Source organism: Lepidochelys kempii, chromosome 8 (assembly GCF_965140265.1).
Source record: "Lepidochelys kempii isolate rLepKem1 chromosome 8, rLepKem1.hap2, whole genome shotgun sequence".
Taxonomy (NCBI): domain Eukaryota; kingdom Metazoa; phylum Chordata; order Testudines; family Cheloniidae; genus Lepidochelys; species Lepidochelys kempii.
In genome coordinates, this window is record NC_133263.1 from 23737828 (window position 1) to 23752804 (window position 14977).

The 14977-nt window shown below is 39.5% G+C and overlaps 1 protein-coding gene across 7 annotated transcripts in view; it reads right to left on the reverse strand.

Moving 5' to 3' along the window:
• ATP10B (ATPase phospholipid transporting 10B (putative)) overlaps positions 1–14977 on the reverse strand; it is a 248565-nt gene that overhangs the window by 73165 nt on the left and 160423 nt on the right. For 4 of the 7 annotated variants that reach the window (XM_073355887.1, XM_073355886.1, XM_073355884.1 and 1 more), the window contains 2 exons: positions 11783–12076; positions 10624–10818 (listed from right to left, as the gene is read on the reverse strand). In XM_073355887.1, the coding sequence (XP_073211988.1) occupies positions 10624–10818; positions 11783–12057 (470 nt within the window). In that variant the 5' untranslated portion in view covers positions 12058–12076. Of the gene's footprint in view, positions 1–8692; positions 9535–10623; positions 10819–11782; positions 12077–14977 lie in introns of those variants that run through there. The other 3 variants (XM_073355890.1, XM_073355889.1, XM_073355885.1) reach the window with 3 other exon arrangements.

Sequence of the window (14977 nt, forward strand, 5' to 3'; positions counted from 1 at the left end):
CTGCTTAAAAATATTTAAGCAACTGAGCATTAAATGCTTCACAAAAGTGGGGACACGTATTAACAGGACACAAATGCTGAGTGACCTTTAACACTAACAGCATCTAACACCTTCCTGGTACAACTTTAGAATCTGTTTGTACAGATCATAAAAACAAAAGGACAGAGGCAACCAACAGTAAGCAGATGATGTGTCATAACCTTTGCGAGACATACCTGGGCACAGAGCTAGAGACTGCTGCAATGCAGACCTGTCGTTCTCTCTCTCCACCTCTTGTTTAATTCCAATATCTACCAAACTCTTTCTTTCCATTAATCTTGCTCACAAAGATCTTTAGAAAAGCCCAGCCCCATTACCTGACATCCAGAAGGGACCAAAGAGCCCAGGTAATTAAAAATAGCCTATTGAAAGAATGAACTTGTTTATGAATTACACAAAATTACAGGAAAGTTGTCTGAATAATAAAATTGTTGAGAGAGTAAACTGTCAGAAACAGCTGGGGATTAGAGCCTGATTAAAGCATTTACAATGCATAATACCTTTCATCTTCAAGGAGCTTTAGAAACTTTAATTTTACAACACAGAGTATTATTTAACTCATTTTCAGAGAGTGATCTGCTCAAGGCCAAGTGATCTGCTCAAGGCCCCAAGGAGAGTCATTTTCAGAGCTGGGATTAGAATTCAGGAGTTCCTGGCTTCCAGGTCTGTTTTCTCACCACTAGACTCTTCCTCTCTTCCCTAGAGAATTAGATCTATTAAATGAATGTATTTGCTTTGTATCAAAAGACTATGTTTCCCAAAAAAACATTTTACAGCACTACCTGTTATACAGTTGTTACAGTGAAATTAACAAGTTTCTTCAGTACAAAGCATCACGTATGTTTTAACACTTTGTAGTGCCTTCTCTCTGGATACAAGGAAGGAAGGAGCTCTTTACAAGCAACCCCTCCCACCCCAACTGCCACCACCACCCCAGCTATCAGCTTTGAAACCATATAAGACCTTTCAAATGAAGCAGTTTCCTCTTAGTGATTCACGTAGACAGGGAGCAATGTCCATTTGCTATTCATGGATTTAAGTGCACAACACAATCTGAAGCTCCCATTGCTAAATAAACAGTGTCTTTGCAAATCTAGGCAGTTCTGGCAATGAACAAATACAAAGCGAACAATTATGCAATTTTAAAAACTACATGAGGTGATTTCTGATAGGTGGGGAACTTAAAATCTGAGCTATTGCTTCCAGAAAGCGGTGTCAGGACATTGGAATCAGGAAAAGCAGCACCTGATTAAATAAATAAGAAAAGATGAGAGATATCAGTGTGGAGTCTCTGCTCAGAGAGAGAGTTGAGGGGGTGGGGTACAGGAAGAACAGGAGTCCGTAGGCAAAAAAAGTTGAACAAAAAGAACAACGACCAGGCCTGGATTTTTCAAAATTAGGGGTTTTCAACAGAGTCATTCTTGCTCCCACCTCCCGCTGATGGGCCTGCATCTCTCATGCTTTTCTCTTCCTCCCAAGTTGTCCCAAAGGCCCACCCAACAGTCAGCCAACAGCAATCCATTGTGCCCTGGGCCACGGTTACTGTCTGCTGCTCTGACCTCTTTTCCACTGACGCATCCATGGGCATGGATCAAAGGTCAATCCGTATCTGAGAAGAAAGGCTCATAAAAAAATAGAGTGGCTGAAAATTGTTGGATATGGGGACATGAATAAATTATTTACATTGGGTCAACAATGTTCTCTCAGTTTATTTTTTGGATTCAAACAAGACTGGGATTTCCAAACCAAGACTGGGATAGGGAGGAAGATGAAGGGGCGCAAATGGGTATGAAGAAAAAATTAAATTAATCTGTCCAAGTGGAGACAAATCAAGCTAGCCACACTGGAGCACTGTAATAGCGAGCCCTTACCTTGAGGGTGCCCCTGTGCCCCTCAATAGGACGTTGCCCCCTCTTGATCACCTCCGCCCGCTGGCCAGGTCAAATTTACGTTCAGTCCCCTTTCAGGGTAACAAAGGTCCAACTTTTAAGTTAATAACCACACTAGTAATTCTTATGCTTCTCTTGAGCTACTCAGAAGTTCTCTGCTTTTGCCCCTATTCCTGAGCCCTGCAGAGCTTTTTCTCTGTGCTTCTTCCAATCAGAAGTTTCCTTCACTGCCTCCATTCCCTGGGGACTCTGGCCAATTCCATTAGAGATCTCCCTGTTCCTGACGGGCCCTATTTCAGAGTCCTTTCTACACTAACCTGACCTGCTTTCTGTGTGTCTCCTCCAACCTGACTTCCCCAGGTCATTCCCTGATAAGGTAACTTCTCTTGCTCCACTCTCCTGGGTCTCTTCCTTAGCATGAGTTCATAGCCGTGTTTAAGTACTCTTCTCCCTGATCCCCTGCAACTGGAGACAGTCATAATTAAGACTCCATCACATTCAGCTGTGGGATAGCTGTCTGGTCACAGGCAAGGCTGAGCCTGGCTTGCCTTAAAAGGCCAGCCAGTCAGCCACGGGCACAAAGAAGAGGATTTATCTGTGACTCCTTCTGAAATAGTCATCTAGTCAATTCCCTGAAAGGAAGAGTCCTCAACTATTCATCATTCCCAACTTCCAAACCATGTGTATTTTGCTTCCCAAAGACAGCTGCTTTTTTTCTCCTGTGACTGCATCACCCTTGACTCCTTTGTTCCTCCCCTGCAGAATCTTTTGCAGCCTTTTAAAAAGCCTTTTTCTAGACCTCCAGCAAAATGCTGAACGGTACACCTTTTTAAACATTTACTGTGCCACATTTGGACCAAAGCAGACATTTTCATTTATCACATATACATTTGATAACATTCCACATTTTAAAACTATATCAAGAAGCATCATCTGTAGCTTCTGATTGAAATTGTAATCAAGTCTACATTCGTCGATGCTATATAGTCAGTAAACAGAATTACTGCAGTTGTTTATTCTTGGTAGGTTATCTTTGCAAACAGAGAGGCTAGAAAAAAAATTCAACAAAAGAACAGTCCAGCAAGAAAGTAGCTAGATCTCCATGCTGCTTCATTCATTGGCTACTCTCACAACATTGTCACCAGGGTCTCTGTTACAGTTGCATATAAGTGATTTTTGTGAGGCTGACACATGTCTGCTTGGAAAGAAGAGACCTACCTGTTTCCCAGAGGCGAATTCTGTACCAATCTTTCAGTCACTACATTCTTAGACTGGATTCATACCTGTGACCTAGAGGTGAAAGTTCTGTACATCATTTGCAGTTTGTGCAGCCAGATAAGTCCTATTTTGCAAAGAGAGATGTATGTTCCTTGTAATTGGAAACTCTTAGGATTGGCCTTGAATGATAAGCTAGCAAGATAACAATGAACACCCTTGATATTGCAATGACATGCAATTTTCTAGAAGCTAACCAAAGTATGCAGTTAAAATAATCCTACTGTCTGGGGAGTGAATGTTCTTAATGCCACAAAAGGACCCTACGTTCTACTTGATAAAATAATCTATTGCTTCCTACCATGAGCACTATTCTCTCAATGCTAAAAGGTGCCTATATTCTTAACTTATGGACTAAAAATACCAAGTCTGTACTGACTTAAAACAGGTACTAGTCAGGAATACTTTATCATCATATACATATATTTTTTGATTTACCTGATTTGGTCAGAATCCATTTTGAAAACAATGAGCCAGATCAACTTAAATGGATTTACTTATTTTGCAAAAAGCATTTTGACTGCTGTTCAAACTTCACTGTCCAGTAACTTTGAGGTTCATTTTCTTAACGGTGCTTTCATTTGACAGTTTTCTGATTTCACACCTCAATGTTTTTGGTGCCAGGTTTTTTTGTATTAGCACCGAGAGCAGAATGCTGCTGCTAGGATACTGTCTGACAGCAGATGGAGTGAGCACAACATCACTTAAAGCTCAGCTACTTAATGATTGCTAATCAGATTCTGCATTAGCTTCCAGTTGCTCCTATTGACCTGAAAAGCCTTTGGGAAGCTCAGTCCAAACCACCTCTGTCACCTCCTGACACCCCCAAGCACAATTCTGAGGGCACTGGACTGTGGCCTGCTGCTTGTCTCCTAGTAGCATCTCAATAAGCTGTTCACCCATTGTTTCAGCCACTGAGCACCTTCTCTGTGGCATTCCTTGCCATGATGTCAGGGATTCTGCTGTTCATTAAACCAGAAACATAGACTCCCATTTGCCCTTTGCCTTTAGTCATTAGTTTGGTGTTGCAGTCTGCTAAAGTACCACACATGGGTTTTTTTTTGGTGAAGCAAAAAATCTGATAGATACAATAATGCGGTAGACCTTGAAGATGTTGTTATTAAAGCCGTGCACAAACAGGTGATGGCATTAATAATGTTATGGCAGGTGTTAATTTAAAGAAACCAAGGATCATGATTACAGTGATGTGCATTGACTGGCAATGAGAATTGCTAACTCACAGCTCCTTGATTTGCAATGCTGTAGCTTGGGCCTAACCAAAGTAAATGTTGATAATCTGAAGTTCTTTTAAGTTTAGTCAGCTGAGCAGGTTAGACATTCCTTTACCACATAGTCAACAGGCTCTCCACGGTATGAATTCAATTTTTAATTTTTCCTTCACAACTTTGATGCCATTTGTTTCAATAAGTTGCTTGGCAGCATACAACACAGACCTCATTTATTATGATTCTAGAGCCACCTTCACAACTTGCTAGAAGCCCCCAAAATGCATGTAGCTTGCATAACAGGGGCACGTTGTATGCATCCACCCACACCATACAGGTCTGAAAATTCCAAGAGAATCTAAGTTTCACCTAGATAGTTTTTAAAGAATAGTAGAATGGACCTATATTAGCTAACTAGTATCTCTTTGTTTTTGGTATCCCCTTTCAGTATGCAAGATGCTAGATCAGTAATACTCAATCTGAGATTTTAGAGCAGTGTGCAGCTCTTGTAGAATTATGGATTTCTTTTGTGCTTCTCGGGCATATGAGCGGAGCACCAATCACAGGAGTGCTCACCACACTGGCACATCAGGCAAAGTGGTTAGTTCTAAGCAAACAGACAGGATTTGTTAGTATCCCTCCCTGATGCCCTCAGTATCTGGGAAAAAAGGATACAAAGAGGGAGGAGAGAGTAGATATTACATCAAATGGAATTACAGATTCATGAGATAATCATGGAGTGATGTTCTGACATGGCACCAATATTTGATGACACTAAGTTGCAATGGGGCATCTTCATGAGATGAGCACTAAAATATGATGTCAGAATTATCTTTCTGCAGTTAATGTAAAATTTCAAATGGATGTATATGCTTTTATTTTATAAACTTCAAATTTTAAGATGATTCATGCTTAAATTATATTTCATGTCCACATGCCTTATGAGCACGATACTAGGCAAAACCCATCATCAGTGTGGCATGCTCATGTGTTGACTGGGATGAGAGGGTAGGTGATCCTGCATGTGGGCAATCTGCGTATATGCCACAACAAGAAGGCCTCACTGGAGTGTAGAAAGCCAGCTGTCTGGTATTGCTCTTGCTATGGCCAACAATGCAAGAATAGTCACCAATATGTGGAAAAGGAAAAGTCAGTGAGAATTTTGCTTGAGTAAGGACTGAGTAAAAACCACATCAGGACTCCAGGATTTGTCCCCTACAATGTAATGTTTAAAGCAAACGAAATACTGATTTTCCTTCAAAGCAGCAAATATAGCAAAATTCACATTACAGCAAAGTTTTCCAGTAGCCTGCAGTGTCCTGTTACTTGACTTGATGAAGAAATGAGCTCTACAGCACTTCAGGGTTTACTATCATGGTTGTATGTCCAATGTTTAGTGCAGATATAGAAATTTTGAAACTTGCTTTTAAAGCTGATGCTAAGTAAATTTGAGAGTCACATAGACAGCTACCCTGTGTTTGTCATAATGCAGTCATTCAGTGAATCAGCAGAGAAACAGCTTGTGGAACCTAGACAGAAATCCCTAGGGATTGAAAGTGACACAATGGCACTACAGTTTTAGTCTCTTTGTGTACACAGCAGGCTCATATGTACTCTATGCAGAGTGTATAACTATGCTTTCCTGGATTATTATAGATCATTGCTCTTACTGGGTGAAAGGATACCACCACCTTTTGCCTAGGACTTTTGCTATTTGAAATTAATTGCTCATCTCCTCCTGCCTCTTTTGTGTGTGTGTGTGGGGGGGGGAGAGGGGGAGGCAGGGGAGAGAGGGGGAGGCGGAGGAGGGTTGGAGATTGAGGGGGTGGAAGAGGATTGAACCATACCATTATTAGTTTGGAATGCCACATTCAGTTCTAGGCCCCTATCTCAGAAAGATGATGACAAACTGGAGGGAGTTCAGGGAAGAGCAACTAAAATGGTGAGGGGCTGGAAGAACTGACCTATAGAAAAGATGAAATGAGTGAATGCAGCATATCTTTGCCAGGACATAGCTGGGAGTGTGGGGAAGGGACTTTGATCACAAATATTTAAAGGATATAATTAAATACTAAGGATAAAGAAATGAATTAATCAGGCTTATACAAAGGAGTACAGCTAGAAGAAATTGAATGCAATTAACACAGAGAAAATATAAGCTGAGTATCACAGATGACTTCCTGATAATGAAATTTAGAACTAGGCAGAAAATGTATATGTAGGGAGAATCCTGTACTGGCACAGGGAATGGAGGTGACTACAGATAGGTCTGTTCAATCTGCAATTAGATTATTAACTTTTTAATTTATCTGGTGATACAGTTTATAAACAACAATTACTGTGATTTTGTGAACCTGCAGCCTATAGGTGGTAAGCCTCCATAACCAATTACTAAGCCCATAAGCCAGCCAACAGAGCCTAAAACACTCTTCAATGACTACTGCCCTCTCTCCTGTTCACAGCTGAGTCTTATTTAAATATGCTACTAGGAAAGGTTATCTCTTACCAGTCCTGACTTGACATGTCAGTTTATCTCAGTTAAAAAAGGCAAAACGAAAAGGGCCATGTTACAAGATGCTCTATTTAAATTCACTAGCCGCCCCCGTGATCTGGGCAAGATGGGAGATTCCCCCACCAATCTCCGAGCAAGTTTTAGGAAAAGCATCTTTCTATCAGAGATGAAAAAAACAGAATTCTGCCCTCATAGTTCCATTAAAACTGGGAACCAGAATTCATTATGTTGAAGTCTGAAACAACAGAGATAACACAGTCTCCAATTCAATTTCTCCTAAGGTAATACTGTAAATCTGATTAACCCTTCACCTTTAGATGGGAGATCAGTTACTGTATTAAAAGACAATGCTTTACTGCAACAAGATTATAATTCAGTTTTACAAGGCTTCCAGTGTCTAGAAAAAGAGTTTCACCCATGGTACAAAATAACGTATGACAGATGAGTCACAGGGAAGAAAAAAACTAGGAGACACCAAGCTCCTCCGTGAAAGTGCAGCTAACAAGAAGAACAAGAAATGTCAGCTTCCCAAAAAATTAAAGTTATTCATATTAATTACAGCACATAACAAGTCTGATGGTAGTTGTATTATCTACCATTTTTTCCAGGAGAAGGGAACCTCTATTGTCCTGAAGACACCCCACTCCCTCTGGCTTTACACCTCCTTTAAGGCCACAAATATCTGTTGAAAGACAACTGGAAAGGGCTCTTTTCAGAGCCCTCTGACATCACTGCAAACCAAAACAACACAACATATTGGGATAACCCAATGACTATTTTTAATGCTTGACTGACTACGTATCCCATGGCTGGAGAAAAAGTGAGCCAGAGGCATGATGTTCACGTCCGCAAAGCATTCACAGGTCTATCTGTAAGTTGACAGACATTTTTCATACACAAAAAAAAAGTTAAAAACATATACTGGATCTTTGGGAAAACCACAGGCACAGAATTTTCAAGGAACACAAAGACAGTTCATTGCTGTACTAAGGTTTCTAGGTTCAGAAAGAACATAGAGCAATACAAAATGGCACAAGAGGAAGAGTAAAGAGCAGAAAACAACTTCTGTGCTTTCCCCATTTAGCACTTAGAATTAGCCATCTCTGGTAAATGGTTTTCAGAAGCAATTTCTCATGCTTCTTTTATGCAAAAGAGAGATAATTAAGATTTCCTGCACAGACTCAGTCAGCTAATGCCTAGCGTATTTGTTATTTCTCTCTCTCGGTTGTCTTTGTCTGAGCAAATGTAAAATTAAACAAAACAAAAAACACTTTTTATCATTGTCTTACCTATAAAGATGTCAATATTTTTTCATTACCTCTGTTACAATGTGTCATTTTCTTAAGAGTGAAAATACTATCACTGCTACAGTTTGAAGGAAAACAGAAAGCAGCAATTCTGCAGGCAATACAGGAAACTGGGATCATGGACAATTTTGGTGGTGGGAGAGAGAAACTTTTTAGATAAGGTCACACATTTTTATGAACTTCAGAAATTAGTGTTTTCTTAGTCAATCTAGTAGGATGATCATCTTAATTTCCCCTTACAAGGCATTAGTTGTAAAATTTGTTTTGTGGGACCCCTTTATTTTAGCTATCAAATACACAAATTCATTGGTTTTCTCTGTGGAAGACCTTGTTCCCCAGTAGTTATTTTTTTCCCCCATAGACTCCTTCATTTTTTAAGATGCTTCTGAAAAATATTGAAGCAATTTTTGGTTTACATTGAAAAAAAGTGTACGATTTATTTACCTGCTGTAAACGAGGCAGACCATATTATTGATCTCTTTGTCCAACTGGTATCTCCGAAAGTCCTCCCAGGCATCTTTAACTGCTGTAATAGCCATTATAACACAAATTGGGATCACAGAAACTGCGGGTTGAAAAGCATTTACCACTGGCACAAAGTTCAATGCTGCAATGGCCACAAAATATAAGTTGGCAAAGCGGTGAAACTGTTCAAAGATATTCTTTGGGATGAAGGATAGGCAAGTATATTTGGTGGTCTTGATTTTATTACAGTCGTAATGTCTGTTTGGGTTCTCTTTCCACTTGCAGCTTGCAAAGGGCAAGTTGGATACGACCACCCATTTATTTTCTTTTTGCTTCTTTCTTTTCTTTCCTTTTCCTCTCTTCTCTGACTCCTCATTTTGTGTCCCAGAATCTGAAGCAGCATGTTGGCAGCAAGCTTTCTTGAAAAAAAGTTTTTCCCTTATGATCTTCATAGAACAGCAGCCTAGAGCATATTTCCTGGACATCTTACCTCCCCTTTAAAAATGTTGTTTCAAGTAATAATAAAGATAAGGTACAGTGGTTTAAATAATCCAGAAGAATGCAAAAGCAGTGGAATGAGGTTTGAGTTTCCCTGAAACGAATGCTGTCTTTCTCTTGATGGAAAGCTACACCTGTTGGAATACAGACGTCACAGGAATAGGTAGTTTCCTCCTAGAAACCAGTTCTGTCACTGTCAGACAGGATGACTCTGGGTCCTAAAGTCTCCCCCGTTGCAAGTCACTGATGACAAAAGCACTGCTGAAATGTGCTGTTGTTTGTGTTACTATACTTCCTGAAGCTTGTGCCAGACAAATCTTCTTTCTGCATATTATTATAGTGGGTGGATAATTTTGAAGTCATGCCCAGTCCTCTTCTTGAGGCTTTTCTAAAACACTCTTTTTAAAGTTGTTAGAAGCTAAAACTATTGCCAGTAAGTTAGTTCAAAGGGGAAGCCCTGATCTCACTGAAGTCAATGGAAGGCTGCAATTGACTTAAAAAGTGCCAGGACTTCATCTCCTAAAACTATCCCAATCTGCCATTTGCTTTTGTCTCTACAGAACCAAGTTTAAGAGAGGAAAAAAAAAACCTCTTGACCAAAGGATCACACAGTGTAATCAACCTCTTTTAATGCAAGTTTACCACCTTGTCATGTAGTCCCATCAGTTGTGGCAAGATAAGAAGGGTCTAGTCAGGGCACTTAGACAAGAGACTTCTGATGCTGTAAGAAGTATTGCTGGTAATTAAGAAGGTAGTAGAAGCCATTCTCTTCCCTCTGAATCAGTACTGGCAAATGCCCGAGAACAAATGTAAAGGGTATCATACTTCTGGAGGTGCGGTAATTCACATGAAATTTGGAGGGACTGGCCACCTTTGGTTATTGGAGATCTGATGGCAGAGACGAAGTGTTATGTCCTGGTCACATTCCAGTCAACCTATGAAATTTCCCACTCTGGTTTCAGTTGCTTAAAATATTCTTCCCTTCCTGTTGCCAATGAACAGTGTTATGCCATGCTGTTAAGCAGCTGCAATGTTCTGTTCCAGAGTTGGCTGCACTTCAATGGTGGGTGAAGGATCCTCACCATCCCTAAAGATCCTTTACCTACTGAGAAGGAGTGTTGAGCCTTAATTATTTGGTACTGGTAAAGTGGTTGGAAAACTTTAAGAGCAAAATGCTATAGGTTATTGACATCAGTCTGGGCTAAAATAATTTCCCTAGCTTTTTCCCATTAATATAATTAGGAACGAGTCCCTATATAAAAACCTTTCCAAATTTATTAATTTCACTTATTGTGATCAAATGGGAAAAATATTGCAAAATAATGTGGTTAAATTGCACATATATGTAATGTAAAGTAAAAACTAATGTAATGTAATGTAAAAACAAACAGTCATTGTTTCATTCCACTTACTCATCATATGCTTTGGTTTTAGAGGAGTTTATCGCCTTATCAAATCTGTATCTCCTGCAGTCTTCAGTGCCATCTTTAACCATGATTACTAGCAGCACCACACCCAAAGGTAGCATCGTGATCTCCCTATGGAAAACTTCCACTTGTGGGAACCAGTTTAGGATGACCAGGAAGAAGAAATAGAGATTAGCCAACCTGAGAAGGTCAAAAAAAATGGCAATAACCAGAAATTAAAGGTGTCCTTTCCTGATTCACATCACTGTTTGTAGGTCAAAACAGCTCTCTCTCTCTCACACACACACACAATTTTCCTTCTCCCTTCCTTCCCCAGTAAAGGACAGAATATTTCCTGACTACATTGTGATGTCTCCATTCCTTATGAGGATTCTATAGGAGATATATTTTCATAACATTAAAAAGAATTTCATTTAATTTGTGTATTATACCACTGTTTAAATCCAGAAACCTAAAAACTGTTTACCTCATGACGTTCCTCACATCCAGGTTCCCATATTTGCATTCATTTGTCATTCAAGGATTGCCAACTTTAAAAAGCAACAAAGTATTTAAAACTCATATTCAGAAATGTATGGGGTTGTTTTTACAAGCAACAGACTAGGCCCTCTATGAATTTACAGAATAAGGTAAACAAAAAGATAGGCCAAACCATGGGATGACAGAACCTGGCACCATATTACAGAATGTTTATTTCAAAGTGCAAGATGGATGGGCAAATTTCATCTATTGTGATCAGAATGGCATTTCCCACTGGCTGCCTTTGGCAGGATTCTTCATGCCAAGGTCACTAGTCCTACAACCAGTAGTTAATGGGAAAGACTGAGCCACACAAGCAACTCAGCTCTGACCACCCTTTATGGACAAGTTCTATATAACTTAATATTGATGAAATCAATGTGCGTATGTAAAAATTAACATAATTTTATAAAATTACTCTAAAATCCTATAGAATCTAAGAGAATAATTTGCTTTCAGCATGCTGTTTTGAGCCCTTTGTGTAATTCTAAATCAGAGATCTTAATTCTCTTATAGGATTATTCAAAAACCTATAGAAACTTTACACATTTTTATCAAAGATCACTTATGATAGGACAGATCTTAAAGCTGATCAATCATTTCCTTAGTTTTGGCAAGTGTATACCTGTGAAACTGTTCAAAGAGGTTTCGAGGCAAAAAGGAGAGCAAGGTGTATTTCGTGGTCTGTATCCCATTTCCAGAATAAAACCTAGAAACCTTCTCCCAATCTTTTTGAAGTCTCTTATTGTTGGGAAACACAATCCTCCATTTGTTCAAGTTGTATCTCAGTCTCTTTCTGACAGAAGACAGCAGAGGTGTTGATTCCGATTGAGTCCAGGCGGAACCTTCGGCAGCCAGCCGCTGACAACGATACAAAGCTGAGTCCACTGACAAAGCCATCCACAGTAGCAAGGTACGGCTGAAAGAGAAATGCATTAAAAGGACTGAAAACCAATTCCATTATGGTAACAAATTCACTTTGTGTCTTGCCAGTGATGGTTTTAAAGCAGCAAACAATACAATTCAGCATATTACCTGTTCAGCTTCATGTTCAGTGCTTTCTGTACAGAAGTTAACTAGTACAACAAAAATATTTAATATGGAAAAAATCCATTTCTAACTCTATGAGAAAAATGCTTTATGAGCTGTGTGTTCTAACTGTGAGTTAATGCAAATAAGGCAGATTCAAGCTGATTGTTCACAATTTAACTTCGAAGTCTATATCATTTCTTTATCTATATCATTTTATCTTTATCCAAGTCTATATCATTTTCTCTAATCAAACTGCCACAACCAAAGCTGTTTGGTAGTTTTTCTTTGACTGCTTCAGACTTTTGCAGATGGTTTTTCTGTTCATGTTCTTTTACAAAAGGTGATTGGCTCAGGTGCTGAATCTTAAAGGCACACACAAAGACTATGATGAGAATGAACTGCATGGTCATTTTAAATTCATTTACATTCACAAAAGGAAAAACATTCTTTAATCTCCATAGAAATCTGATTCAAATGCAGAACTCAACAAGCAACAATGGGCATTTTACTGGTTGGATAGATCTAGCGACTTGATTAGTAAATACTAGTGCTCTTATACAATGTAACAGTACAGCTTGAAACACAATCATACAGTAAGACCCTGATCCTGTTCCCACTAGCACAACCTTCTCCTTGGGCTGCCAACTTGACGTGATGGAGAAGCTTGCATATACTTAAGACCCTAAGAGTGATGCCGTCTGGAGTCCTGTACTCCTGGTAGGGTCACCCATGGCGGTAAGGTTGAAGGTGAGACACCAGACAACATGCAGCCCAGCACAACGCAACCCAGTATAAGACCTCAACAACAGAACGGGTGGATGAAGCAGGATCACCTCTCAATGGCTGTGAAGGTGGACAAAGGCTGCAACAGAGGAGAAACCCCCAGTTCTTGGATCTCCTTGCCACTGGATATCAGTGCCTCTTCCGCCAAGATATGTGTGGCTGCTGGTGAGCATCAGCTCCCCCACACTAAACTACTCATGCGCAGGCTTCTTTCACAGGAGAACTTTTTCCTCACCCCTACCCATAGAAGTCCTCTGGTGCTGGGCGAGTCCCACACACACGGGGAGACAGCAGCCCAGGATAGGGATAACTGGTGAAGACTTTTGAGGAAAATCACTTTGCCCAGATTGCAGAAAAATGCCAGAAAAGAAAGGAAGGACAACTGTCACACAGCAATCACGGCCCAACCCTGTCTTCCAACACCACTTGCAATGTCTGCCAATGATCCTGTGGCTCAAGAATTGGACTCCTCGGTCACCAAAGGACCCATGAAAAATAAAATCTGCGAAAGAGATAGTCAACCTCGAGGGATTGCTGACAAATAGCACAACTCTAACTGACTTCAAAGGTACGGCACTGGGCTCTATACCATTATGCCCAATTCAAACCACAGTAAAATGCATGTGTAGGGGCTGGAGGGAGACACAAAACAAATGGTATGGCACAAACAAGAAAAAGGATAAAGCCTTGCTATATTCAAAGCTGCACTGGTTTAACTTAGTTGTGATTTGAAACCAATTTACTTAAACTAGCAGAAAACACAATATGGACAATCTTAATCTTATTTAAATTATTTTAATATTGATTTAGTTTAATTCAGTAAAGAATCTGCTTAAGCAAATTTGATATCAACCTCGTTTAAAGAGGATTAAGAGTATTCACATTATGTTTTGCACCAGTTCAAGTAAATTAGTTTTTATACCAATTTAAAATTTGACCAATGCACATTTAATATAGACAAATTCTCAGTCTCCCTACACTCGCGAAGCTACTGCCTATGCTGCCCCCTTCCAAATCCCCATTCCTTTTAAAAACTGTGAACAGCCACACATTCTTCTCAGGAAGAGCCATATACAAAATATTTATATTTTAAAAATTATTTTCAAAGATGTATATGACTGAGTCATAAGGAGGAAAAATAACATACTGTGACAGTTTATGACATGTGTTACACTGATATAGTGCTTATAGGCATGCAGGTACAGTAATGTAATGCAAGTCATACCTATGCGCTACTATTTATTAAATACTTAAAAAAGCAGCTAATGAAGAGTTAAGATTGCCCAGTGGTGTCTTGTGCCATTGCGGAATGTGGAGTGGCTAACTTGAATCTCTGAAAACCTACGTATTTCAATGTGGCTGATCATGGAGTGAGATACTGCTCAACATGAGTGAATATGAAAGAATCGGGCTCTTAGTTATTCACTGATTTTTTTTATATTCTATCTGACTCCAACAAAATTACATATACACTTAGAAAGAGGAAAGGTGTACTAGTGGCACCTTAGAGACTAACCAATTTATTTGAGCATAAACTTTCGTGAGCTACAGCTCACTTCATCGGATGCATCCCGAGCTGTACCTCACGAAAGCTTACGCTCAAATAAATTGGTTAGTCTCTAAGGTGCCACTATTACGCCTTTTCTTTTTGCGAATACAGACTAACACGGCTGCTACTCTGAAACATATACACTTAGACTAACCTATCAGAACCCCAAATTATTAATACTCCTAGCTCTCCACCGAGTTAAAATAAAAGTAGGTAAATAAAAGCAGAGTTCATTCACAGAATCAGCTATTTAAAGTAGAAAATATATATTAAAACAGAGCATCTCCTCCAACCAATGCAAGTTTATTTGCTAGTTCTCTGGTCAGTCTAGCTTTAAATGTCTAAAATAATGTCTTCCACCACCTCTTTTGGGAGACTATTCCACGGCCTTACAGATCTCACAACTGTGAAGTTTTACTTGACATTCAGGCTGATTTCTTTTCTTATTATCATTCT